Here is a 25,889-nt window from a genome sequence, read left to right as displayed (position 1 = left end):
ATAGCTGAAATTAACTAATATGTGGAAGCAACAATATGTACACAATAGTAAAGCTGATTTTTTTTAACATTACAATGTTACATAAAGGAAGCATATGCGAAACCTTTAAACAGTGTAAGAATCAGAATGGCATTTTATTGCTTATGCAAAATGAAGTTATTATGTAAACTTGTAGTTTTAGTTGTGCTTCCGAAGGAGAAACATTAATAGAATGGCACTGATAAGTATGCATAGTGTGAACACCGTTGGCACCACAATCTCAGTCACCATTTCCATGTGAGAAGTCAAGGGATCTGAAATTTGAGAAAAGAAACAATAACAGACAAGATCTATTTTAATGGAATAATTTTAGTAATTTGTTCCTTCCATTTTTTAAGCAGAGATACATAGCTTTGAATCATTTTAAACATGATTTGTTTAAAGCTAAAATTCATTTTTTTACATATTGGCATCTTCTTAAAACTGGCATAAGTAGAAACAACAGAGAAAAAAGAAAAATAAATATATTTTATATGTACAGGTTGAACCTCTCTAGTCTGGCATTCTCTGGTCTGGAAAAATCTGATTTTAGTTAGCCAGATTAGTTATCATGGGTGTGGCCAAGTTTTCCACTGCCCCATCAAGTTTGTTTATAGCCACCACTCCTGAATGTCTTTTAAGAGCCCAGTAAGCTGTGGAAGTATTAGTAATGCTGCTATACAATATTGATCTCCTGAAGTTTGGCAAGTTCTCTAGCACTGATTGTTAGGTCCTGAGGGTGCTGGACTAGTGAGGTTCAACCTATATTGAAAATCTGCAGCAAGTTTTAGGCTCTCCATCTGTATCTTTTGAGGTAAATTTTGAAACATGTCAGTGCTCAAAGGGTTACAAAAAATTGTGCTTACCATGAATTAGCCTCAGTATATTAGCAGCAGCATTCCGCTGTTCCTCTAATTTTCAAGGAGAAGGGGGAAAAGAAAATAGTCAAATAAAAATCCTTGGAAAGCACTCTAACCCTTTGAGGACTGCATTGTATCTGCAGAATTAAGATGGCATTACTTCTTTAAACTTTTATTTAGTGATTGTAGTACAAATTATTTTGACGCATACTGTATATGATAGTAGCCCTCAAAGAGTTGAATAACACACTTAAATTATACTGTCATGTTAATTCATAGAGATGACCCCCAGCTTAATCCTACAATACAGTATGGTCTACACCAATGTACCACATTCATCCCATCTTCCTTAATGGTTTCATGTTTCCACTCCAATAGAGTGTTCCCCCAGTTCAGGAACTGATGGGCTTTTCATAAGTCCCAGCGTGGGAAATGGAGATGGAGTTAGGCAACAGCACTGTGGCTATTCCAGGCAGTGCTGTGAATTGTTGGGCAGTCTAGGAAACTGCCTACATTTAGGTTCTGAAACCTTGTCTAATTTATGCTGATCCCTAGAGAAACAAAGCACAAAGGTGGTTTAAAGTCTCCTTAGTTCTACCTCTGCCTGGGCTGTGTGTTTTCACCCTTAGTTTTTATGTTCATCATTCAAAAGCTACACATTTGCCATTTTCCCCTTTTTTCATGATTACCTTGGATTTGGTTTTTGCTTTATGCTTGGAAAGGGCAAACAATTTCTGAGAAATACAAATATATGCAGAAATAAGTTTTTAATAGCTGTGACCACAGTGTTTTAATATAATTCTTAAAGCACATTCAGAAATATTAATAACTGTAATATAATCCTGTTAGCTGCACTATTTTGAAGTACAGTACTAATAGTGAATTAAGACATACTGCTTGATTCTAAAATTTATCATATTTTAAAAAGATTTGGCTTTCTGTCTTCAAGGAGAAAATATTTCAAGAACCCAGTTTTAATGTACTATCAATCACAAATGTTTTCCCTCTACACCCATATAATATGTTCACTGAATGAGTAAAACAGATTAAATGTAGTTACCTGCAGCAAGGAGTTGGTTTGTGATAGAGCAAGTTTCTATGGCCTTTTGGTGCCAACTTTTCACCTATAAAATCAACATTATTATTTGATGTGATAGTAATGATTTCACTAAATTATTAATATACTTGGTCTTATTAGTACTTTTTTCAATATGGAAAATGAACTTTAGTCATTTATAATTATTTCTAGTACTCTTTTATTCTCACACTACATTCAGTTGTATGAATTTCTGTTACATTGTACATATTATGATGAATATTCTAGTAATATATTTTCATATTGTTTATTGTGTATTGTACCAAATGATTAACTGGAAAACTCACTCCATAGTTTCCATATTCTTTTCTAGGGTTTTAGACATCACGCACATGCCATGTCTGGAAAGTATAAAAGACAATGTCTCTAAACACAGTAGATTAATAATGTGGGTATTATGATTACAAAGGTTTGTTTAAATAGTTAATTTACTAAATTTAATTTGATCAAAAAGATTGAAAGTGTTATAAAAGAACAATACAAATAAGCTTAAATTACTATAGTATGCCTACTTATTTAATTAGGATTGTGTCAGCTCGTGGGAGGGGAATGAGGGAGAGAAAAGAATGATGAAATCTAAAGTCAAATCCTGTATACCTTTCTCATGCATTTTTTTAATCAAACTCCATGCAGGATTTGTTCGTGAATTAGGAATAAGCAGTTTTAATGTTTAGACTCACCTCTCTTGGATTTGGGAATCCATTTGCATTGATGATCATCTTGTAATATTGAACAGATGCCTTTGGGTATCGAGGTTTGTTCCCTTTTTTAAAGTCAACATGGTATAACCCAAATCTTTCAGAATAACCTTTATTCCATTCAAATTTATCCAGTAGAGACCAGACAGTATAACCTTTTACATTAACACCATCATTGATAGCTGCAGATAGATTTAAAATGTGTTAAAAACATCAAATGTATGTTTTCACAAAAAATATAGTGCCCTATTTTATACCAAATGTAGCACCCTATTTTATCCAAAAATGAAGGAGAAATTTGGGGTAAATATTTCAAAAGCATTTAAGTCACTTACGTGCCTGACTCTTACTGAAAGTCAATAGACTTAGGCTTCTAAGTCACTTTGGCACTTTTGAAAATATTATTCTTATCTAGGTGCACTGGAAGATTTCACAGGTATAATTACGTACAGTATATTATTAGGTGCAGTTTTTGCTTTGTAAATATGGAAATTGATAAACAGTTACAATAATGAACCTAGTATATGTCAGAATTTCAAAGAGTTAAAAAATTACAGTGCTTAAAACATATTTTGAAACACATTTTATTGTGATTGTCCATTTTTTAAACTTCACCTTTTAGCAGCTCATTAATATATCCTTTCAGATAATCCATTCTCCATTCATCACACAACTGAATACACTGCAGCTTTTCTGAAACTCCGTTCTCTGTTATGTAAATCAGAGGATTTCCATACTGTGTCTACAAAGAAAAACATTCATATTGGAATAATGAAATAATATACTTCATACAACTACAATTATTTTTTAAACAAAACTACATTTCTAGAAAATTCTTTTAAATGTGTTTACTAGATTTTTTTTCCCCTACTATGGTTACATTTAAAGAAAACTGTAGTTAAATTTTAACATTTTTCTTTGGGTCAGCTGAAGTTTGTAATAAACTATTGCTAATATTATTGTGGAAAGAAGCCCCAACTGAGATCGATGCCCATTTCTGCTAGCTATATGATAAAAAACAAGCCTTCAGTATACAGATAAGAAAACTGATGGATGTGTATTTATGACTAACACTGAGATACAGATTCATAGCGTGTATTAATCAAGACTCTTAACTTTCTTTAAAGAAGACTTAATTTAAAGTTACCTTAACAAAATTGAGTAACCTTCTAAATCCCCAGGGCACAGAATATAGCCACTTAGATCCTGGATCTGGCCACTTTGGATCAACCAGTTCTGCCAAATCACGATCAGTGTGGTAACTGGGCCCTTGGAAGGCAGAATAATTCTTCTCTATAATGTAACGAGTAGTAAAATGATTTATTCCCAGGAAATCAGATGTACCCTTAATGTAGCTTTTCTCTTGTACTGAGAAGGATGGTAATCTTGATGTGCCCAGGCCTTGTTGAGCACTCTTTCTACCTATTAAATCAATTACAAAAAAGTAAATACATCGTCCACAAATGATTTAATTTTTCTTCTTTTCTTAATACCATAAAAGCTAAGCTATACTATCCTAAATTTTAATTGCTAGTATTGTGAAGCCTGGAATGAATGTTTTCTTTTAATACAACAGTCTTCGTTCTTTTATCTTTACTTCATGTGGCTAAGACAGAAGAAATGTGATTTTTTTTTTTTTTTTTTTAGGTTGGGATTTTCAGAAGTGCATCAGGAATTTAGTTGTCTAACTCCCATAGTGGTCTTTGAAAATCTCAGCCTTAAAACACATAATAAGGGTCAAGGTGTTCATTGCTAACTTACCATGTATTCTTGGGCACATAACTTTTATTTTATTTTCTCATAAGAGTTGTACTTCCTTTAACTGGGACTGTCTGGTCCGGCAGCATCTGTGGTCTGGCATGGACCACGAATGGTCCGGGACGACAGAGCCCAGGAAGAGAGAGGTCTGGCGGCAGGGCAGGGGCACCGGTGACTCAGCTGGGAGCCTAGAGAGTGTGGGGGGGAGGGGGTGGACAGATGGCATGGTGGGGAGTTCTGGCCCCAGCAGCTCGGGAGCTCTAGCCTGGCTGCTACCGTGACCCTTAGGCCCAGGCCAGGGTGCTCTGACCCCAGCAGCAGCCAAAGAGCTCTGGCCCCCTGTCTGGCTCCAGCTGCGCTGTGGCTCCAGCAGCTGGGTAACTCCAGCCTCAGTGGCAGCCAGGGAGCCCTGACCTGGGCTGCAGAGCTCCGGCCCCGTCTCTCTGCCCTGGCTGCAGAGCTCTGGGCCCAGCCATGGAGCCAGGCGGCAGCAGAGCTCTGCCCCAGCTGTAGAACTCTGGCAGTGGCGCTCAGGCCCCAGCAGTAGCGGGGGTGGGCAGCAGCAGGGACAGGCTGCAGCCCTAGCCCAGTGGCAGAATGGCCATGAGGGGAGGGACCTTCCCTGATCCGGCAAATCCCCTCATCAGGGACCAGTCAGGTCCTGAGGGTGCTGGACCAGTGAGGTCCAACCTGTATATAAAATGGGAATAACAACAACTATAATATTTTTGCCTTTTTCCGTAATCTTTGACATTATTTTTATTAACAAAGCCTATCTTTAATTTACACTAAAAAACTCATTAGTCAGATTATGCCACTTTCTCATAAAATGTTGTAATTATATCATTTATTCAAGGTGTAAATAGCATGACTTACCTACATAATTTTTCATAACTTCAGGGTAATCTCCACTGTATATAGGATTGGCAAACCATCCCAAGTAAAATTGTACATATCTTTCAGCAGCTTCAATGTCCTTCTGGCTTGTTAGGTCAACAGGTTCACCCCATGCACTAGTTAAAGAAATTCCAACCATACCTTAAAATAAAACCAATAAAATAAGACAGTTCTGCAGTTATACATAATCTTTTAAGCCCTTATTGTAGAGCCATAATTACACAATGAATGTTCATTACCTTGTTGCTTGCTACGCCATGTCTTATTATAAGAATGCCAGACCTTTGCGTGAGTCTGTAATTAAAAGAACATATATCTATATATGTTAACCTATCATGCAGTAATCAGAACAGGAGGAGTCAATGAATTTGTGATAGATATAGCAATGTCTGCTACAAACCTCACTGAATTAAGTTAAACCTTATAAATTTAAATTTCAATACCTTCGGAGTTCATTATATTAAAATGCTAATATGTATTTATTATTGTGGGATTTTATGTGATGTCTCTAGAGCAGAGACTTGGGTAATGTGAACTCTGGTTAATGTTACATGTTTCAAAGATCTCTTTGAAATAATGTGCTAGACAAACAAAGCTAAGTGGGATTCCTAGGAAATATTTGGAAGGAGTGGGTAGGCAATTTTTCAGTTCCTGACCCAACCTTTGGAAACTTCCTCTTGAGCAGAAACCGATGGTTTGCTGATCAACTGTTACATGAGAACAAGATCAGAGGCCCAGACTGGATAAATGAATGATTCTCAGATTCATGTGTGTGGTGATTCTTAGCCAAAGTGGTTACAAATAGGGGGAAAAATATCAAAAAACCAAAACTATGGTGGGGTTTGAAGGACTATTCACTGTCTAGAGCCCCTCTTGCCATTGGGGCGATCCTTGGTAAGTTTATTAGCTTGTGGATAGGTTTTAATTTTTTAAAATGTTTTCTCTGTATTGTTTTCACCTTAAAGATAAATGTACTTGCTTAGAGCTGTGTGGTAACAAACACTGGTAGACAATTGTGCTGTTTAAAGCACTGCTCAGACAGTGTATTTTGCTGGGGAATTCACAGTGTGAGTAGGGAACCGTGCAGCCTGGCTACACCCCAGTCATGAGGGAGAGAAGTGCATGTCTCCACCCAAGAGATGTGACGCTTAGGGTGCTGGAAGTCTGAGAGTGGATGGAAGATGGAGGACACAATTGTCTTGAACTGTGACAGAAGCATGGAGGATAAACTTGTTGCACAAATGCATGTCTGAAAATTGTTACTGTAGGTTATTCAAAAAGCTTTCCTGTTTCTCATGGAAGCGTTTGTTTTACATAAGATGTCAACCAGATCTATGTGAGAATCATTTGCAGCTCCCAAGATGACCTTGTGAAGGTGACATGCAATATTTACTGCAGATCTGTTCTACTGTGTGTCTGTATTTAATGAGAGACTTTAAGTCAAATTTGTTCACTTTGGGTGAAATCCTGGCTTTGTTGAAGTCAGTCACAAAACTCCTATTGGAATTAGTGAGACAGGATTTCACCCTTTGTTTATAGAGCAACCTTAAAATTCTTTCTTTTGATCTATAGGCAGTATGCTCAATGAGGCATTTAAACAGAAGTTAAAAAAACCCACCTGTCCTCTAAATTTTTGCACAGAGTGCTATGTTGTGCACCGAATACAACTTAAGTAGGTAAGATCGCAACACAAATAGTTTAGAATTCAATTTAAATTAGCTCATCTGAATGTTCTTTGATATGCTGTTCAGAAATTGAATCTATGCTATAAAACCGTATTTTCCTGTGTGTTTGGGGAGGGGGATTAAGACCCAATTATTTCAGTCATAAAATAAGAACAATACAAGAAAGAACATATTTCTAGTTTTACTTTAATTATATGATGTGCTGCTTTGTATGCCCCTACTCCACTGAGCTTCAGTCCTGGTGCATGCTCTCCTGTCTCATAGCCCTCTTCAGCAATTGCCTACAAGCACATGAGAAAAAAAATAACTTAAGGGTTAGTTTTTTATAATTTGAAAAAAAAAAAAAAAAAAAACTTTACAGTTTGGGAACCAAATTTATGTAGCCCAAATGACCACTCAGGAAGACATCAGTAACTTACCCAAGGGTTATTAAAGGTAATCCAGTATTTCACACGATCCCCAAACTTCTCAAAACATAGATTTGCATAATCATTAAAATAACTTATCATGCTTATATTCTGCCATCCACCATACTTTTCTTGCAGCACCTATATAAGTAATAATTATAAGAATTAACCAATATCTAGCTTGAATATGCTATTATTCTTTGATAAAGGTTAGAGTGTATGTAACTCAGTATAGATAGTAACTAGGCTATGATGTACACTTAGAGTAATTTAATGAAACTGAGCAGTTTGAATGAGGCAGAATACGGTGACTCGTAGTGTGAATGCAAAAAATGTGTAAGTATGTAAAATTATAGCTTAAATAAATTACTGATAACTTAAAAGCATGCTGGAATATTTAAAATATTTTCTTAACATGATTTTCATAGTGTTTGTTTTTACAAACAGGTTACCTACCAGAAACCCTAGATTAGAAAACATAATAGATTTAAATATTCTCAGACCTGTGGAAGATCCCAGTGGTAGAGGGTCACAATAGGGATAATCTTGTTCTCCAAAAGACTATTAATTGTATCATTATAGAATTTTATTCCCTTTTCATTCACCTGTTCTTCTGGGGAAACAAATGTAGAAGAAAAGTAATTGTTTTTACATCATTTAGATGTTAATAATTGGAAAATGTTTTCTAAAATGTGTATGTATATATGTGTGTATATATGTATGTAAAGGCACTTGTATACCATAAAAATGCCTGATACCGTAAGGACCCTGATAAAGAAATAGGTATCTATTTACAAGTAATGTGTGACAAATATATCATGTTATTATTAATGGTATTCTCAAATGTAGCAAAGTTGTTTTGCCTATATGTGCTTTTAGATTTATATCTAAATAATTATGCTTACTTTTAATACCAGTGGGAATAATACGAGGCCATGAAATAGAAAGCAGGTAGTGATTAACTTTCAGCTCCTTCAGTAACTGAATATCATCCTGCAAAAAGAAAATTCAGTTAAAATATTCCTCACTAATCCCAGTAGACTAACACTTCAGATCATTAATCTATAAATTAAAGTAATTTTAACAAAATACTTTGAGTTGAGGAAATATGAAAGAAGAGAGGATTGCACAAAAACAATGAGCTCTGCCAGTTATTTTCTGTGTTTCTTTTGAAAAAATGACTATTTGCAGAAGCTTGTGGGGCATGATTTTATTAAAGTACAAAGAAGTCCTATGCTTGTGTATTTTACCTCAGTCTACTGCCATAGAAATAGTGAATGAAATGTTAAATTCAGATTTCATCGACTTCAGTGCGGAATCAAGCATGGAAAGAAAATGTTTTGCAAAGGATCAAGTTTTCTTACAGTGTGTGCCCAGCATCATCTTAATGTTTTTAACTGACCCTTCCTTTCAAACTAACTAAATAAATAGTGAGGATTGTGGGTAAGAGCAGCTGGTCTTATTCACCTACTTGTGAATAAGAAACTATGCCCACGAGATCTAGCTGCAAGTGAAGGTGGGGATATCTGGGAGTGTTACTTTCCATGTTTGTGTAATTGCCAAGAAGATTTAGTATTCAGCTCTGGGCTTCTGCCAATGACTCCTACTTTTGCATACATAACTTACTGCTCCTATATTTTTTCTTGTTCAAATAGCTATTTTCACATGCAGTTTGAGGGCACCCATATTTATAAATACAGTCTGGTATATGTCTGCAAAATTAGACTGAAGAATTTGGCCCCAAACATATTAACTCTTTGCTAGAAAAAATTCATGCTGGAACTCTGGAATATAAGGATTTTATACAGGATCTGCAAATAAATCACCCGTGCTACTTGTCTCCCAGTTTTGTGCACAAGGTGCTGTTAATTTACAATGTATCTAAACTTTCTAGCAGCCATATGCCAAAACTCTCACATTTGACACCTGGATTTGCTAAAAAGAAATTTGCAGTCTACTCCCTGTAATACCAGTAAACTCTTCCATTCAAATGTCTGACATTTTAGTTACATGTTGCAAGAACTGTTGGGATATAGTGTTGTTTCCAACTGCAGAAAAATACCATTGTGGTAATAAAGGGCAAGCCCTATTTCGCTGCATGCTGGTACAGGGATATGATATAAAGATTTCAAATATAAGATTGTAGAGGCTGATTGAAATTTGTTTCCAGGTTAGACTCTAGTACATACTGACCACAAACAGTTAAATTACTAATTTCTAAAATCCTGTTCACTAGATTTTTAACATGAGCTATTTTCAAACATTTTTTTTCGTTACTAAGAAAAGGGCAGCTGTGTAAAGACACCAAGTGACCAAGTTCAGAGCAGTGACACCTGCATTTCCATCCTGTCTTACACTGGAACCAGCTCCACAATGAAAACCAGCAACCTCTTGGACTTAGATTCTTCTAAACATGCATTATGCTCAGATATGTAACATAGGTCTATATCTCAATGCCATAAAATGTGCCTTTAACTTTTTATTAGGCATGAATTTGGAGGCAGTTCAGATTTTTAGGTTTTAAAATCAGGACTGTGAATACTAGGGCATTACATAAATATAACGTGTAGGCATGGAAGCTCAAATATTAGAGAGGAATTGTTGAATATTTAGTATAAAATAGCATCTAGTTCATGATAATTTTCCATAAAGTTATAAATGGGAATTAGTTTATTACATAGTGTAAATATTACAATTTTAGGGAATGATTTTAGATGCAATTTTTCTGTGTAGCCACCCAGCACTTGGTGGTGGAATGTCAGACATTGATTCTCATTGTTGCTGGGTGATCAGGGACCGGTGGGGTTACTAATGCAGGCTACCTGCTGGTCCTGGCACTGCAGACTGCACTGCCTCTTAGAAGAGGCTGGCAATAGCCCTGGCTTCTAGATGAGAGGAGGGCGGGAAAGCACACAGGGCTCCGCACATTGCCCCTGCCCCAAGCACTAGTTCTATACTCCTGCTGTCTAGAACTGGCTGCTTATGGGGTGCAGCATGGTCTGCAGTGCCAGGAGAGGCAGGAAACTTGCATTACCACTGCCACTGTACCACCAACTGGGAATTGCTCAAGGTAAGCCCCTCCTGCCACAGCCCTGACATCCCCAAAGCTGGAGCCTCTTCCTACACCTCAAAGCTCTCATTCTCAGCCCCACTCTAGAGCCCACACTCTAGTCAGATTATGTTAGGTCATGATCATCAACCGTTTTCTTCAACTCAGTCATGAGAAAAAAAGTTTGAAAACCACTGGGTTAGGGCATGAGCATAGTATGCAGGAGACCTGTCTTCAGTTCTGTTCTCTGGCATACACTTCCTAAAACCAGTGATGGTTTTAAAAATCCCCCTTGGTGCCTAGATACCTTTTAAAATCTGGCCTTGCACACACACTATACTTTCCTACCTCACAAGGTGAAAATTAATACATTAAAGATTGTGATAAGCTCAGAGTCTGGTATTTGGGACTATATGATTGCTAAAGATAAAGAGATAAGTTTGTTCTCCTTTATGACACAGGAGTTAATCCAGCTCCATTTGGGTAACATCTGGAGAGCTATTTGCTGTTGTGAGGAAAGAGATGTTTACATTACTGTCATCCCTGATATCTGGGGAAAAAAGCCAGCTAATGTACATGAGTTCCTTCCCCAAAGCAGCTTCAAGACTCCCAGAAGCAGAACTATATATAGATTTTGTTTGTTTTTGCTGGTAGTGTCTAGAACCAGCATGTCAAACTGGCGTTTGTAAGGCCGCATGCAGCCCGATCAAAATTTTTTGTGGCCCGCCAGAACATTTTATTAAAGAATGAAGTGTGGTCCACTGGCCTGCTTGCGGCTGACCAGGCTGCTTTGCACCACAGCTACTGCTCCTGGCCGGCCGGGCCGCTCTGCGCACATGCTCACGGCTGACTGGGTGCCCTGCACTGGGCTCTCCAGCAGGTTCTCACAGCTGGCCACTGTGCTCACGCTTCCCCAGCGCCTTAGGTGGCAACGTCGACTGCGGAACCCAGGTATTAGGTTGGGGGGGTCTGGCTCTGGAAGAGGGGGAGGCATTAGGTTGGGGGGGCTGGCTCTGGGGAAGGGGAGAGGCATTAGATTGGGGGGTTGGCTTAGGGGAGGGGGGAAGCAATAGTTTGTGGGGGCCTGGCTCTGGGGAAGAGGGGAAGGGGTTATTTTGTTATTATTTTGTTTTTTATTTATTCCCAAATAAAATCACAAAATGTATATTAATTTTATATCAATAAATGTCAATAATTATAATCGTTATGCAAAATCTCAAACTTACAAAATATCTGAAATTTTCACATAAGCGTGTTCTATTTGATTAACCATGGTCTATACTTGTTTTTATTTCAACAAAACAAGTTATGTGTCATATACAAAATTTAAAAGTACCTTAAATTTATATTTAAATTAAAAATTATGTAAAATTAATTTTAAAATTATTTAATATGATCAAATAATTTTACACATCAAATTATAGTAATATTATACAATATACCTAAAACATAATCCGTTATTTGTGCCGTCTGCCTGGCACCTAATTTTTTTTTTTTCTTTTTGCTTGACAATAATGTTTTTCTTTTTTGGTTAAACCATCTGGGATCCGTAGGTGGCCCTGAAAGCTATTAGTTTTCATTTGTGCCACCCTGAGTAGGCTTCGAGTTTGACATGCCTGGTCTAGAAGGTCTCAATTTTATTTCATTTTAAGCTGTATACAGACTTGTGCTTTCCATTGTCCTCTAAGTGGTAAGAATGTTCTTTGTTGTTGGATGGACAAAAGGCTCCAGACTATGATATTTGTAGGTAAGAAAACGATTAGCTGCATTTCAGATGTATATTGCTGTCTGTTTTAGGCAATTAGGCATACTTTGTTGCTGCTTTAGGTATAGATCATGTCACCTACTTCCTTGACATTGAGATCCACACTTGGCTTCCCCATCTCAGAACAAAGCTAAAAGGTATTGCCCCATCCATGCAGAGAATGATCTGAAGAGAGGCTGAATTTAGGGCAGGCTAGTGGAGGACACATTAAACAATCTGTCACTGCAGAAATTACAATGCAATCTGCACAGATCATCCCCAAGGATTCTGGAGATAGCTGGAGTCATGGCAACTGCTGCCTGAGAGCTGGAAAAGAATGATGGGTCAGGTCCACAAGTTTTTGTGGCAGTCTTTTGGTTGTAGGAGAAAGATTGGAGTATAACGTGTCCCTTTCAGAAGAGGAAAATAATAGGAACAGAAGATATCCTCCCCTAGAGTGGGATTTACTATAGATGGACATTCATGACCTGACCTATAGACAGCATACATTTTAATAGCTTGTCAGTTCATCTTAAATTCCAGAGAAAAAAGGTTTTTGATTGACATTAAAATTGTTCTTCAGTTTCTGAGCTGGAGTCTTCTGGTTTGGTGCTGATGTTTGAAAACCAGACAGTGAAACTGACTACAGACTATTTTCAGTTCCCACGTAATTTATGAAAGCAGACTCAAAGAGCTTTGCTTATTTAGCCTAATCAAGGGGAGATACGATAGCTTCCTATAATTTTAAGGCTACGTCTATACTGCAGTCCTCTTCCGCAAGAGGAAATGCAAATGGAGCGCTCATTTGTACATCCTCGGATCCGTTTTGCACAAGAGGTTTTTGTGCAAAAAAGCGCTGTGTAGACGGCATCAAGATTGATCTTAATAAATTTATGGAGGGGATGGAATGATGACTGGTGATTGCCAGTAGCAAAAATCCCCAACTGTTGGAGATGGGACTCTAGATGGAGAGGGCTCTTGAGTTACTACAGAGAATTTTTTTCCCTGGTATCTGCTTGGTGGGTCTTATCCACATGTTCAGGGTCAATAGTGAGTCAATAAGGTTTATTTATAATTTAACCTTACATCTGAAACCCCCTCCCCACTTACTGCTAGACTTTCAAGTTTAATCAGCTCTACTTAAGTAATGGACTAATAATTAGGGATATGACAGTGTAAGCATCTAAATGGTTAACTGATAAGCCTGGGCTCATCGGTTAACCTTCATGCTTACGCACAGGCCGCTCCCTGTCCCCCCACTCTCCTGCCTCTGTATCAGAGGCAGCAGCATGTGGGTGAGGAGAGGGTGTTAGGCAGGAGCTGGTGCTCACAGGGAGCTGCACAGGCTCCTGTGAAGCTGCCTGCCTCCTTGCGTGTAAATGTATAACTGCTGAAAATTTCAGTGGTTACATGTTTACCAAAGTAAACACATATTAACATCCATAGTTTCACCAGAATTCCAATTCTGACTCAGCATAGAATAATCATCTGGAATCTCTCTTGATATGTGTGTTTTCTTTTCACTGGGACAATTCTAAAGACTGTCCTTAGCACCTTGAAAACTGGCCACTCACTGTTACAGCAAACAGTCCAAAGTTTAACAGCTGGCTATAGGAAGCTAGCTGCAGACTTTAAGAGCAGCAGATTAAAGCATCTGTCATATTTGCATTTTCAGTTGAGACTAACAATGGTTCAGTGTTTTTTATGTATTATGGGTATTTCTGCTGTTTTAATCATACCTTAACTTTGTAGTATCCTTCACATGATGAATCTGCTGTTTCATTCATAAACACTTTCCCTTTTTTGTGAGTAAAAGTATCCCAGATACTTGGTCCTTTCCCATCTTTGTCCCAGGCTCCTTCAGTTTGGAAGGCAGAACTGCCAACTCCCCATAAAAATCCTAAGTAACAACAAGTAAATAAACTGATGACAATCAGAAGACTAAAACTCAGACCTGGCTTTAAGGGCTTAATTTTCATGTGTAAATAACTGGGAGGCTTTCAGAATATTGCATCTGTGTGTACAAAGTAGGTGGCTTTGTGCCTAATTAAACACTTTACACAGACTCAAATATGCATGTTTTTGCATATGCAAGCAAGTACTCCTATACATTTTGTAGGTCTGTTATTAGTGAATGGTTAGAAATTGGGCCCTACAGTTACTTTTTTAACTCATATTCACAAATTACTTAAAGTAAACACGAAGACAAAATCTTCCTAGATTTTTTTGTTGTATGTTCATGGACCTATTTTTTAATCAGATGTGATTAACATCTTGAAACAACCTCCCCAAGTGATTAATTCAAATCATATATATAGTAGCCCAATGTCTGTGACTCTGTAACGCTGTAGGGGACACTGTTGCTTCATGCTGTGGCGCTCGGCTGAGTTCTGCGCCACTCAGCTGTGCCGTCGCAGGGGAGCAAGAGGCGTAAGCAGCTGTTTGGGCCCCATGGTCCCCATGAAGCACCCCCGTGCAGCTTGCGCCGCTTGCTCCCCCATGGCGGCCCGGCTGAGCGGCGCAGAACTCAGCTATTTGGGCTCCACGATCCCCCAAATGAGAGGCAGGAGGAGGAGGAGAAGAGAACGGGAGAGTGAGAGGCAGGAGGGGGAGAAGAGAAAGAGAGACGGAGAGAGGCAGGAGGTGGAGGAGAGCTGAGAGGCAGGAGGAGGAGGAGAGAGAGAGACTGACATGGAGGAGAGTCCCGAAAAATCCTGTTGTCTGACGGGTTATTGGCTAGTTATATAAGAATGGCCATTATGGGTCAGACAGATTGTCTGTGCAGCCCACTATCCTGTCTCTGACAGTGACCAGTGTCAGATGGTTGAGAGGGAATGAACAGATGATGGCAATGTTGAGTGATTCATCCCCTCTACTCCAAGCTTCTGGCAGTTAGAGACAGGGACACTAGGAGCATGAGGTTCTGCCCTGACCATCTTAACGAATAAGTATTGATGGACCTATCTTCCAGGAACTTATCTTATTATTTTTTGAACCCAGTAACAGTTTTGGCTTTCACAGCATCCCTTGGAAACAGGTTCCATGTGTTAACTGTGCATGGGTGAAAAAGTACTTCCTTATATAATTTTAAAACTGATGCCTATTAATTTCATTGGGTGACCCCCCCTAGTTCTTGTGTTATGTAAAGGAATAAATAACATTTCCTTATTCACTTTCCTTATGCCAGTGGAGATTTTATAGACCTCTGTCATATCCCCCTCTTAGCTGTCTCTGTTCTAAGATCAACAGTTGCAATCTTTTGAATTGCTCTTTATATGGAAGCTGCTCCATAACTCCAATCATCATTGACCTTCTCTGCACTTTTCCAATTCTAATATATCTTTTTTGAGATGGGGCACCAGAATTGCACACAGCATTCAAGATATAGTGGCGTTATATTATCCCTTTCCTCATGGTTCCTAATGTTATTAGCTTTTTTGACTGCTACTGCACATTGTTTAGATGGTTTCAAGGAACTATCAATGACTCCTCCAAAATGTCTTGAGTGGTAACAGCTCATTTAGACCCCATCACTTTGTATGTATAGCTGGGGTTATTTCTTCCAATGTGCTTTACTTTGCACTTATAAACAATTTAATTTGCCATCGTGTTGCTCAGAACCCAGTTTTTTGAGCTCCCTTTATAACTCTTTGCAGTCAGCTTTGGACTTAACCGTCTCGAGTAATTTTGTGCAAATGTTGTTACCTCACTGTACTCCCCTTTTCCAGATCATTTATGAATATGTTGAATAGTACTGATCCCAGTACAGCTTCCTGGAGACCCTGCTATGAACCATTTGTTCCAACCTTTTGTTTCCTAGCTTTGAGCCAGTTACTGATCCATCAGAGGACCTTCCCTCTTATCCAATCATGGCTTACATTGCTTAAGAGCCTTTGGTGAGGGATTTTGTCAGCGGCGACGCATGTGAATGCAGGGGGAGAAGGATCACATGCCCCCCAAAATGCTATGGGGGGGTGGAGCAAGGGTCTAGCAGCAGGTGAGCAGAGACATCTTGTCCTATGGATGCAATTGCTCCAAGCCAAGTGTTTTGGTGGGGGCATAGGGCACAGGGGTTTAGTGGGGGCTTGGCACTGGAAATAGGAGTCGCTCTCCTGCTCCCCCGCATTAGCCTTCAGTGGCAGGAAACAGAGCGACCCGTCCGAGTCTGTTCCACTCCAGGCTCCCAAAGCAATGCTGCCTGGGGGAAGGAGTTGGGGGCGGGAGTGGAACTGCCTCCTCATTCACAGATGGTGGGAAGTAGAGTGATGTGGCTGGCAGCTGAGGGAGCAGAGCAGGCTGGAGTCAGATCACTCTACTTCCCCCTGCTGCTACTGGTGAGGGCAACACCTGCTGCAAGGTTCTCCACCTCCCCCCCCCCCCCCACACTAGTCCCTAGGCCATGTCGCTTAGGGGATGGGGGCTGTGTTTGGGAGAAGGGATGGAGTGGGGACAGGGTGGGAAGAAGCGGGGCTTTCCCCTGGGCTTGGGTACAGAGGAGTCAGGGGGAATGGTCATATGGCTGGTGCCCCCCTTGTGGCCCTCCCCAGCTGTTGCCACAGGTCCTTTTCATTTAGTTCATATTCATTTAATTAAATTGGATTGGTAAGAGAGCATTTTAATGTATAGCTCTGCATTTCCAAATTAATTGTGAATAATAAAAAATGATAGGATTTCAGTGCCTGATTCACCATAACCTCCTACCTTGTCACTTACACTCAGGAAAGCCTGTATGTAAATACTGTCAAATCAGGGGGTTAGCATTTTACACTCAGTTTGCTCTAGTGTAAGTGACTACAAAATACAAAGCAAAAGTGAGCAGTGTGTGTTTAAATGTGCATTCTACAAGGGGCTCTGGTGAGGCTGGAGTGTCACTATTTTCTCCCTGCTCTGAATGGCTCTATATTATGAACATAATCTCTCTTTGCAGGGAGAATTTTTTACCAACTTCCTTTTACTAAACAGGAATGGGTCTAGAATATTATAAAACCACAGACAGATATAGATTAAAAGTACCAGTTGGAAAAGTGCCATAATAGAAGGAGCCAGGATTATTCTTTGTCCATTGGAAATCCTCAGCTGCATTCAGACACAGCACCAACACATGCACATACCACACTCTCAAAACATATGTCTTCATTGCTATTAGTTTCTGCACTGCAAAATGTCCACTTCAAACCCCACCTGATAAAACAGAAGCATCGTTGATGAATGTTGAATCTAATTCAGAGAGAAGCATGTTGTCATTGCTGGCAAAGAGCCCTGATTTAGAATCTGCAGGTTCAGGGGGATTTTAAGGCTGATACAGAGCAGGTGGAACATCAATCTTAGCTTCTGTCAAGGTTCTGAGGGTGAGAAAAGGGCAAAGTACAAAATCCCTGCTATCAGTGTTGCTTCCTGGCTGGGGAGTCTCATTGTTGAAAACTCCTTTTGGTTTGGATTTTAAATTTCCTCTGCCATGTCTGTAACCCATATCCTACTAGTGCATGATAGCCAGACAGTGAAACTCATCAGACTTGCATTGTCCACACTGCATAAAATACGTAACTAATTTCATATGATTTTTTTTAGATTTTTCAGTTGCAATTGTAAAAAACTGAGCTCTTGCTTTGACAGCATCCCTTTTAAACATATTCCAGCTTGGATTTAAAAGGGTCATGAAGTTATTTCTACATGGTATGATTCTTGGCTGCAGAATCAGGCTTTCCTATTGGGGGTGCTCAGTTGTGCCATTATAGTTAAGATTGCAAAACAGTTTGTTACAACTTGCTGCTTAAAGTGCAGCAAGGGAGGTTTAGGTTGGACATTAGTAAAAACCTCTTAACTGCCAGGGTGGTTAAATACTGGAGTAAATTGCCTAGGGAAGTTGTGGAATTTCCATCAGTGGAGATATTTAAGAGCAGTTTAGACATATATCTATCAGGGATGATCTAGATGGTGCTTGGTCCTGCCATAAGGGCAGGGGACTGAACTCGATGATCTCTCGAGGTCCCTTCTCTGATTCTAGAGCTGAGTATTGTGAGAAAGCAGCAGGGATAATAGTGGAGCATGTGTGATATCAAGAAGTTAGTTGTCCTCTTGCATTGGCAGGGGCACTAGTTTGTGCTGCTGTAAGGAAGTTGGTCTTCTGGGTATCTGGCTAGATGTTACAATGGTTTGAATTGTATATAATAGTGTCATATGTTTGTAATTAGCTGATTCTTATTTTGGGCTAACAATTCACCTGGAGCTAAGGACAGCCATTACATCAAAATCAGTATCTTTTTCTTTTCATCAGATCAAAGCCAGTTAAGATTCAAAAACTCCATAACCTTATAAAATAAACACACTGCTCAATATAATATACAAGAAGTACATTTTTATACAAACATTTATGATTTCGCAACATCCTATACTGAATAAATTACCTTTTATAAAGAATTAGATTCCTGTTAAATCTACTTTTTGTTCTATTTTAATAGCCTTTCCAACCATAGCAATGCAAGCAGCTAGTTTATCAGTGCCAACCACTAAGTAAAAACTTAACAAACGACAAATAGCAGCACCTTAGAGACTAACACAAAAGTAGATGGTATCATGAGCTTTTGTGGGCACTATTCACTTCTTCAAATTAATTTGAAGAAATGGGTGGTGCCCACGAAAGCTCATGATACCATATACGGTTTTTTGTTTTTTTGTTTTTGGTCTCTAAGGTGCTGCAGGACTATTTGTCGTTTTTTAAGTTTTATCAGTTACAGACTAACATGGCTACCTCTCTGAAACTTATAAGTAATAACTCTGTTTAGTCTAGATAATACTAGTTTAATTCCTAAAATACTTATCTATTTCCTGTACTGTAGCCTTCTAAATATAATCTCCTACCTTGTGTAGCATGCAAAAGGTGTGACACCCAATTTAGGTAAATCCCAACACTGGGTTATTTTTCTGTTGTTTCTGGCTTACCTGTCCCTCTTCCTTTTCCATATGTTCTGACTGGGAGAGTCCTCTAAACTGCCAGAAATTTACCACAGCATTTAGAATAAATTTACCTTCACAAAATAATCACACAGAATTCATCTGATGGTCACAAAACATTAGGAGAAACATCTAGTTGAAAACAGTGTTCTGTTGATTTAAAGCCACAACAAAACAGAACAATCCTTCTCTATTCAAAATCAATGATGCAGGAAAAGATTTAGCTTAACCAGACAAATCTTTTTGCAAAGGAGATTTTACTTTGTAAGCAAAGCTAATTTGATTAGAATGATCACCACCTAACAGAGCATGCCCATGATTTGGGGAGGTCTAGGCAAGCATCTTTATCCTGAACTTATATTTGGTATCTGACTCTAAGAATTTTGTGTGGTCATGCTTTTCCTTTCATACTGAACCATTTTGATTCAAGACCTTCAGAGGGCGCTCTTAAGAGCACATATACTTTATTTTTGCTCCTTGCTACTGGATAGACCTGGATTCTATTTCAGATTCTGTTACCCCTGGTTTACACTAGGGGATAGGTTTGAATTAAGATACACAACTTCAGTTACGTTCATTGTGTAGCTTAGGTCAAAGTATCTTAAGTCAGATTTTGGCACCGACCACACTGCGGGAAGTTGAAAGGAGTGCACTCTCCCTTTGACTTGCCTTGCTGCTCCTAGAAGCAGGACTACTTGCATCAACAGGAGCACCCCTCTAAGTTCGAATTAGCATGTCTTCACTAGACCCGCTAATTCGAACCCCGGAAGATTATCTGTGGTTGCTTCGAGCTTATCTGTAGTGTAGACATGGTCTTACTGATATGCTAGTTAGTGTTGGGCAAGTCAAGTTTCTCCGTGACTCAGTTTTCCAATATGTAAAATGGGGTTAATGATACTGATTTCATTTGTAAAGCATTTTGAGATCTACATATAGCGAGAATTTATTATTGTTGTTATGCCATTAGAACATATCTTTGATAATGTGCTCAGAAGAGGATGCTTTCTGCTGTCATTGGAACTCCTTCAAACTAAAGGGAACTGCTTCAGAGGGGTAGCTGTGTTAGTCTGTAACTGGAAAAACTTAAAAAACAACTAATAGTATGGTAGCACTTTGAAGACTAACAAAATGTGTAGATGGTATGAAGTATCTACGTTTTTTGTTGGTCTTTAAGGAGCTGCTAGACTATTTGTTTTTTTAAAAGTTTTTAAAGGGAACCGGGCATGGAATTAGCTGTGAAGATCTGAGTGTCAACTCTCAAGTCCAAGTGCTGCTTCACCCATGTGTACATTAAATAATGTCGTCTTCTTACAACTGCTGACACCTGGCTCCACCAAATCCTTCCAAGTGAAAGGCCTTCCCACAAAAAACATGTTTGCTTTTGACATGTCAGCTTGGTAGCTCAGATAAATCTGATATCATAGGCCTGCTCTTTTGAGAAGAAGTAATTCAATTATAAAACAAAAGACAGGACTATGCAACACTATAAATACTAACAAAGATGTTTTATTAGGTGATGAGCTTTCGTGGGCCAGACCCACTTCATCAGCTAATAAACCATCTTGTTAGTCTTTAAAGACTGCATAGACCTGTCTTTTGTTTCAGCTAGACCAGACTAACATGGCTGCATCTCTATCAAAATTCAATTATATGAGACACCCACCCACCTCTAAACAAAGTGGCAAAAATAATAGTATTTTCCAAATAAAATAATAGTTGACTTTTTCTTTATTGTGGAAAACAACCAGCTTCTTTCCAGAATAACTGTATTTTCCCCTGTCCCCATTTGATTAGGGACTGTTGTAATGATGCCTGTTGGGATCTAGCATATGGTAATAAACGAAGGCTTTAATCCTCATATTCAACACCTTTGTCATATCATAACATTTGAATTCAGGTTAAATGTATCCCACAGATTTGTGATTTAACCGTATTGGTGCTTTAGCAATTAATATTAAAGGAGATTCTGCAGAAGGGTAGTTTCCAGTTATGGTTTTGCATTATCTTTGTCTCTTTAAAAAGTTCTGTAGAAACTGCCATACTTTAACTGAATGAGATAATGCAAAAGAAGGTACTTTTTGTGGAAACTACTTAAGAAGCAATATTGATAAGTCACAAAATAAATAAAGGATAAACTATCAGGAGTATAACTCGGAAGGAAGGAAGGAAGGAAGGAAGGAAGGAAGGAAGGAAGGAAGGAATTTATTGTAATTATAGTTTTATCAGTACTCCACCAATTCACTCCTTCATAACTCCCTTGTCATGCAAAGCTAGAGAGTCAGACAATTAAGAATTATATGAAACCCACCACTAGCATTGCTGTAAACTACTACTAACCAAAAGAACATTTATTCCACTGATCCAACTCCAGTTCCTCACCATGATTTGAAAGGTTCCTGCAGTTTCATTTCACTGTTCACAGGATATGTCACCTTTCCTATGTTATTCCAACATTATAATCATAATATTAGCAACAGCGTTGTCATTATGGATCTGCTGCTATTTCAATTTTTTTTCAGGCTCCAAAGTGCACACTCCACCATTCAGCACCCATTTAGTTATGAGATTCTAGGGGACATACCTACACCAAGAGAAAGAGGGTCCTGGCCCCAGGAATTTAACCTTGGAGTGATGTCCCTGTGAGTGCTTCACTGTAGGTGTTGGATCACCCCGGCAGCCACAAAACAATCACTCCTCTAACCAACAGGCCAATAAGCAGCAAATTTGAGACATTAGTAGAGGATCTGCCCGATCTCTCCTCTATACGTCCACGCTATGAACATGCCCCCATTTTTCACCAGTACTTGTGCCCATTTTATCACCAATAGGCTACCTTTGGGTTCTCGAGATCATGACATCTGGCTACACCATCCCCTTTACCTCTCTTCCCACAACCACTCCACCTTCCCCATCGCTCTTCAGGGACCCCTCTCACAAGGAGCTGCTAAGACAGGAGGTGTACCATCTTCTCACCATTGGAGCAGTAGTAGAGAGGGTACCAGATTAGTTCAGAGGCAAAGGCTTCTACTCCAATTATTTTCTCATGGAGAGAAGAACGTGGGGCTGGAGACCCATCATCAATCTTCGCAAGTTCAACAAATACTTACACAAGCAGTGGTTCAAAATGGTTACCCTGACATCTATAATCCCAGCGTTGGACAAGGGAGAGTGATTTTCAGCCCTCGATCTGCAAAATGCATATATTCATGGGACCATCCATCCAGACACAGACAATTCCTTCATTTCACAATAGCATCAGAACACTTCCAGTATCACATTCTGCCCTTTTGGCCTTTTATCTGCCCCCAGAGTGTTTTCAAAGACACTCTCAGTAGTTCCAGCATATCTATGTCGACAGGGCATTATGATCTCCCCTTACCTCAACGATTGCCTCAAAAAGGGCTTATCCTACACGGAAACACATGACATGATGGCACAGCCAGGAATCTATTTGAGTCTCTCGGACTCATTATCAACCAGCAAAAGTCCACATTTCCTCCAGTGCAGACTCTGGACTTTATAGGTGCCCAAATAGACTCCATTACTGCCCACGCCTACTTACCTATGCAAAGATTCCAGTCCATACAGGATCTCATCGCAACAGTTTCCATGAGCCAAACAGTACCAATATTTAACTGTCTGCATCTTACAGGCCACATGGCAGCAACAACCTATGTTGTGTACCACGCCTGCCTACACCTTTGTTGCCTTCAATGTTGGCTGACATCAGTATACATCCCTTGCAAACGTATTCATAAGCATGTCTCTCTTCCACACAATGTGGCTGATTCCCTCAAATGGTGGACCAAGCTAGACAATCTCCTGGTGGGGGTCCCACTGCACTGTGATCAACCTTCCGTTCAAATCACAATATGTCTCCCTCCTTAGATGAGGTACGCACTTAGATGGACATTTAGCCCAGGGTTGGTGATCCAACCGTGAAAGAGCGCTCTATATCAACTTCTGGAATTACGAGCAGTATTTAACGCTTTCAAACACTTCTGTGCATGCATTTACAACTGCACAGTCAGAATTGCTACCGACAACATGACAACAATGTACTATATCCGTCATCAAGGGACAGCCTGCTCCCACTCTCTTTGAGTAGATGCAGTTTGACTATGGAATTGGTGCATCCGCAACAATGTAACCATAACTGTGTCTTATCTACCTGGAATCAACAATACTATAGTGGACACTTTGATCAGGCACTTTACCTTAGACCATGAGTGGGAGATTCATCACCAGTTGCTCCAGATCATCTTCTGTTGATGGGGATTTTCCCACATAGATCTATTTGCCTCCCCTGACAATGCCAAATGCCCTCAGTATTGTTCCAGACGGGTGTGCGATGCGGATTGTTAGAGGAAATCTTTCTAATCAACTGGAATGGGCCGCTACACCACGTGTTTCCACCAATCCCCCTCATCCTGAGGGTCCTCGAGAAAGTCAGGAGAGATGAGGCTCGAATAATCCTCATAGCCCCCTCCTGGTCCAGGCAGACATGGTTTCCTTATTTCCCTGAGATGTCTGTCCAAGACCTCATCTTCTCCCAATTGCCACAATCTGTTGACCCAGAATGGGGAAATCCTATTGCACCCCCAGCCTCAGACTCTACACCACCTTGCTGGTTTCAAGTGTCCAAAACACTCTGCTCGGATCAGGTAAAAGACATCCTACTGCATAGCAGGTGGTAGACCACACACCTACCTACCTGCAAAAATGGAACAGATTTGCGGCATGGTGTATGCAAAATGAAATCGACCTATATGTGGAATTGCTCCAAGTAATTTTAGACTACATCCTTGATCTAAAGCAGTCAGGGTTGTCCTTGGCTTCTCTCAGAGTCCACCTTGCCACTATTACCACCTTCCACCCCTGGATTGATGGCTATTCCATTTTTGCACATCCCACCAGGAGAAGAGTCATCGAAGATCTGCACAATCTCAACCTCCATGGAACCTGGAGATGGTTTTGGACACTCTCACTCAGCCCCCATTTGAGCCATTGGGGGGGTCGGAGGCTTCAGGTCACCGTTCCCAACCGTCGGCATCCCTGTCCCGGGCCCCTCCCTCCCCGCTTCGGGTGCCGCAACCCAATCCAGCGGTACAGGCATCGGCACCGGAGGCGGACCCATTGGGGACACAAGTTGCCCAACTGGTGCCGCAGTTGGCGCCAACCACTCCTGTGCCAATCCAAGAATCATCATTGTCGTCGTCTCCGGACGAGGCGCTAGCAGACCCGGCACCAAGTCTGCCTTCCATGGATGCCCGTACGCACCAGGATCTGATTTGGCGCATGGCTTTGCACCTGGCCGTTCCGGTGGAACCTGTCATTGAGGACATGGATCCAATAGTGGACATCCTCACGGAGGACGCGCCTACGCGGTTGGCCTTACCGCTCAATAAAACGGTGTCCAAAATTACTAATGCCCTGTGGCAAACGCCGGCGACTTTGACCCCTACCTTAAAAGGGGTCGAGAGGCGTTATTACGTCCCGCACTCGGGGCATGAATACCTGTATTCACAGCCCATCCCGGGGTCCTTAGTTGTGCAGGCCGCGGCCCAAAAGGAAAGGCTCCCTCAGCCTGGCCCTTCTCCAAAGGCAAGAGAGCCTAAGTGGCTGGATTTGATGGGCCGTAAGGTTTATGCCACAGGGGCACTACAACTCCGCATCGCTAATCAGCAGGCGATGCTAAGTTGGTATGCTTTTAATACCTGGCAGGCTGTCGAAAAGTTCAGAGACAGACTCCCAGCGGAGAACCGTCAGGAGTTCACAGCCATTGCCTCTGAGGGCAAAGTCATTGCACGAACCGCTCTCCAGGCGTCATTGGACACCATTGATTCGGCAGCCCGCGCTATGGCGACCGGTGTCATTATGCATCGCGGTGCATGGCTGCACGTGTCAGGAATTCCCCCGGATGTGCAACATATGATCCAGGATTTGCCTTTTGAAGGCAAAACTCTGTTCTCGGAGCACACCGAATCTAGCCTCCATACCCTAAAGGACACAAGGTCCACGTTAAAGTCCTTGGGCATCCACACGCCTGCCCCGCAGCGTCGGCAGCTGCCCTATAGGCAGCAGGGGAGAGCGCAGCCCCAGGTCCCCCGTGGGGAGTACTGGAGGCACCGCTCCCGGGCCTCCGGTGGTGGTTCCGGGGCGGTTGCGCATCCCCAGGGGGCATGGGGTTGACGTTGTCGCCCCAGGACGGATAACCAGCGGGGAGGTCCCCACGGTCCTTCCCATTAGGGCAAGCCCCAATTTTGACGCCCTTTTCAAGAGTCCCGTACCAGTCTCCCATCCTGGCCCCCCATTTGGGGCCAGGCTATCCCTTTTTGCCCATGCATGGGCTCTAATTACATTGGATGCCTGGGTTCTGAACATAGCCACAGGAGGTTTCTCAGGTTTATGGTGGGCCAACACCATTTTCAGTTTACGGTGCTCCCCTTTGGTTTATGTACGGCACCAAGGGTGTACACAAAATGTATGGCGATGGTTGCTGCATTTCTCCACAAACAAGGGGTGCACGTGTTCCTGTACCTCGACGATTGGCTGATCCGAGGTTGCTTGTATGAGCAGGTAGAAGCTCATGTGGCACTCACAAAAGCCCTCTTCCTAAAACGACGGCTCATGATAAACGACGAAAAATCGTCCCTGACTCCCTCCCAGCATCTAGAATTCGTGGGAGCCCTTCTCGACGCAACGGTGGCAAGAGCGTTCTTGCCC

General features: G+C 40.7%; 1 protein-coding gene across 1 annotated transcript; it reads right to left on the bottom strand.

Moving 5' to 3' along the window:
* Nucleotides 1-177: 177 nt before the first annotated feature.
* On the bottom strand, nucleotides 178-24,427 carry LCTL (lactase like). Its single transcript, XM_075896774.1, has 15 exons — nucleotides 24,274-24,427; nucleotides 24,030-24,125; nucleotides 17,394-17,483; nucleotides 13,952-14,112; nucleotides 8,325-8,412; nucleotides 7,923-8,032; nucleotides 7,432-7,560; nucleotides 7,198-7,293; nucleotides 5,567-5,621; nucleotides 5,307-5,468; nucleotides 3,820-4,094; nucleotides 3,288-3,414; nucleotides 2,655-2,854; nucleotides 1,939-2,002; nucleotides 178-293 (listed from the first exon to the last, which is right to left on the bottom strand). The coding sequence occupies exons 1-15, from the start codon at nucleotides 24,425-24,427 to the stop codon at nucleotides 178-180; spliced, it is 1,923 nt and encodes a 640-aa protein (XP_075752889.1).
* Between the last annotated feature and the right edge of the window lie 1,462 nt (nucleotides 24,428-25,889).

Source organism: Pelodiscus sinensis, chromosome 14 (genome assembly GCF_049634645.1).
Source record: "Pelodiscus sinensis isolate JC-2024 chromosome 14, ASM4963464v1, whole genome shotgun sequence".
NCBI lineage: Eukaryota > Metazoa > Chordata > Testudines > Trionychidae > Pelodiscus > Pelodiscus sinensis.
Note: the sequence above shows the minus strand (reverse complement) of the source record. Positions and strands in the feature narration are given on the sequence as shown.

Excerpts from the sequence above, each read along its gene's own strand:
- LCTL (XM_075896774.1), bottom strand. The coding sequence starts at position 24,427 with ATGGAAGGCAGACTTGGTGCCGGGTCTGCTAGCGCCTCGTCCGGAGAC. Across the intron at positions 14,113-17,393 it reads CGATGCTTCTGTTTTATCAG|GATTTTTATGGGGAGTTGGC; the intron begins GTGGGGTTTGAA and ends GTTGTTACTTAG. Across the intron at positions 4,095-5,306 it reads AGTTATGAAAAATTATGTAG|GTAGAAAGAGTGCTCAACAA; the intron begins GTAAGTCATGCT and ends TTGATTTAATAG.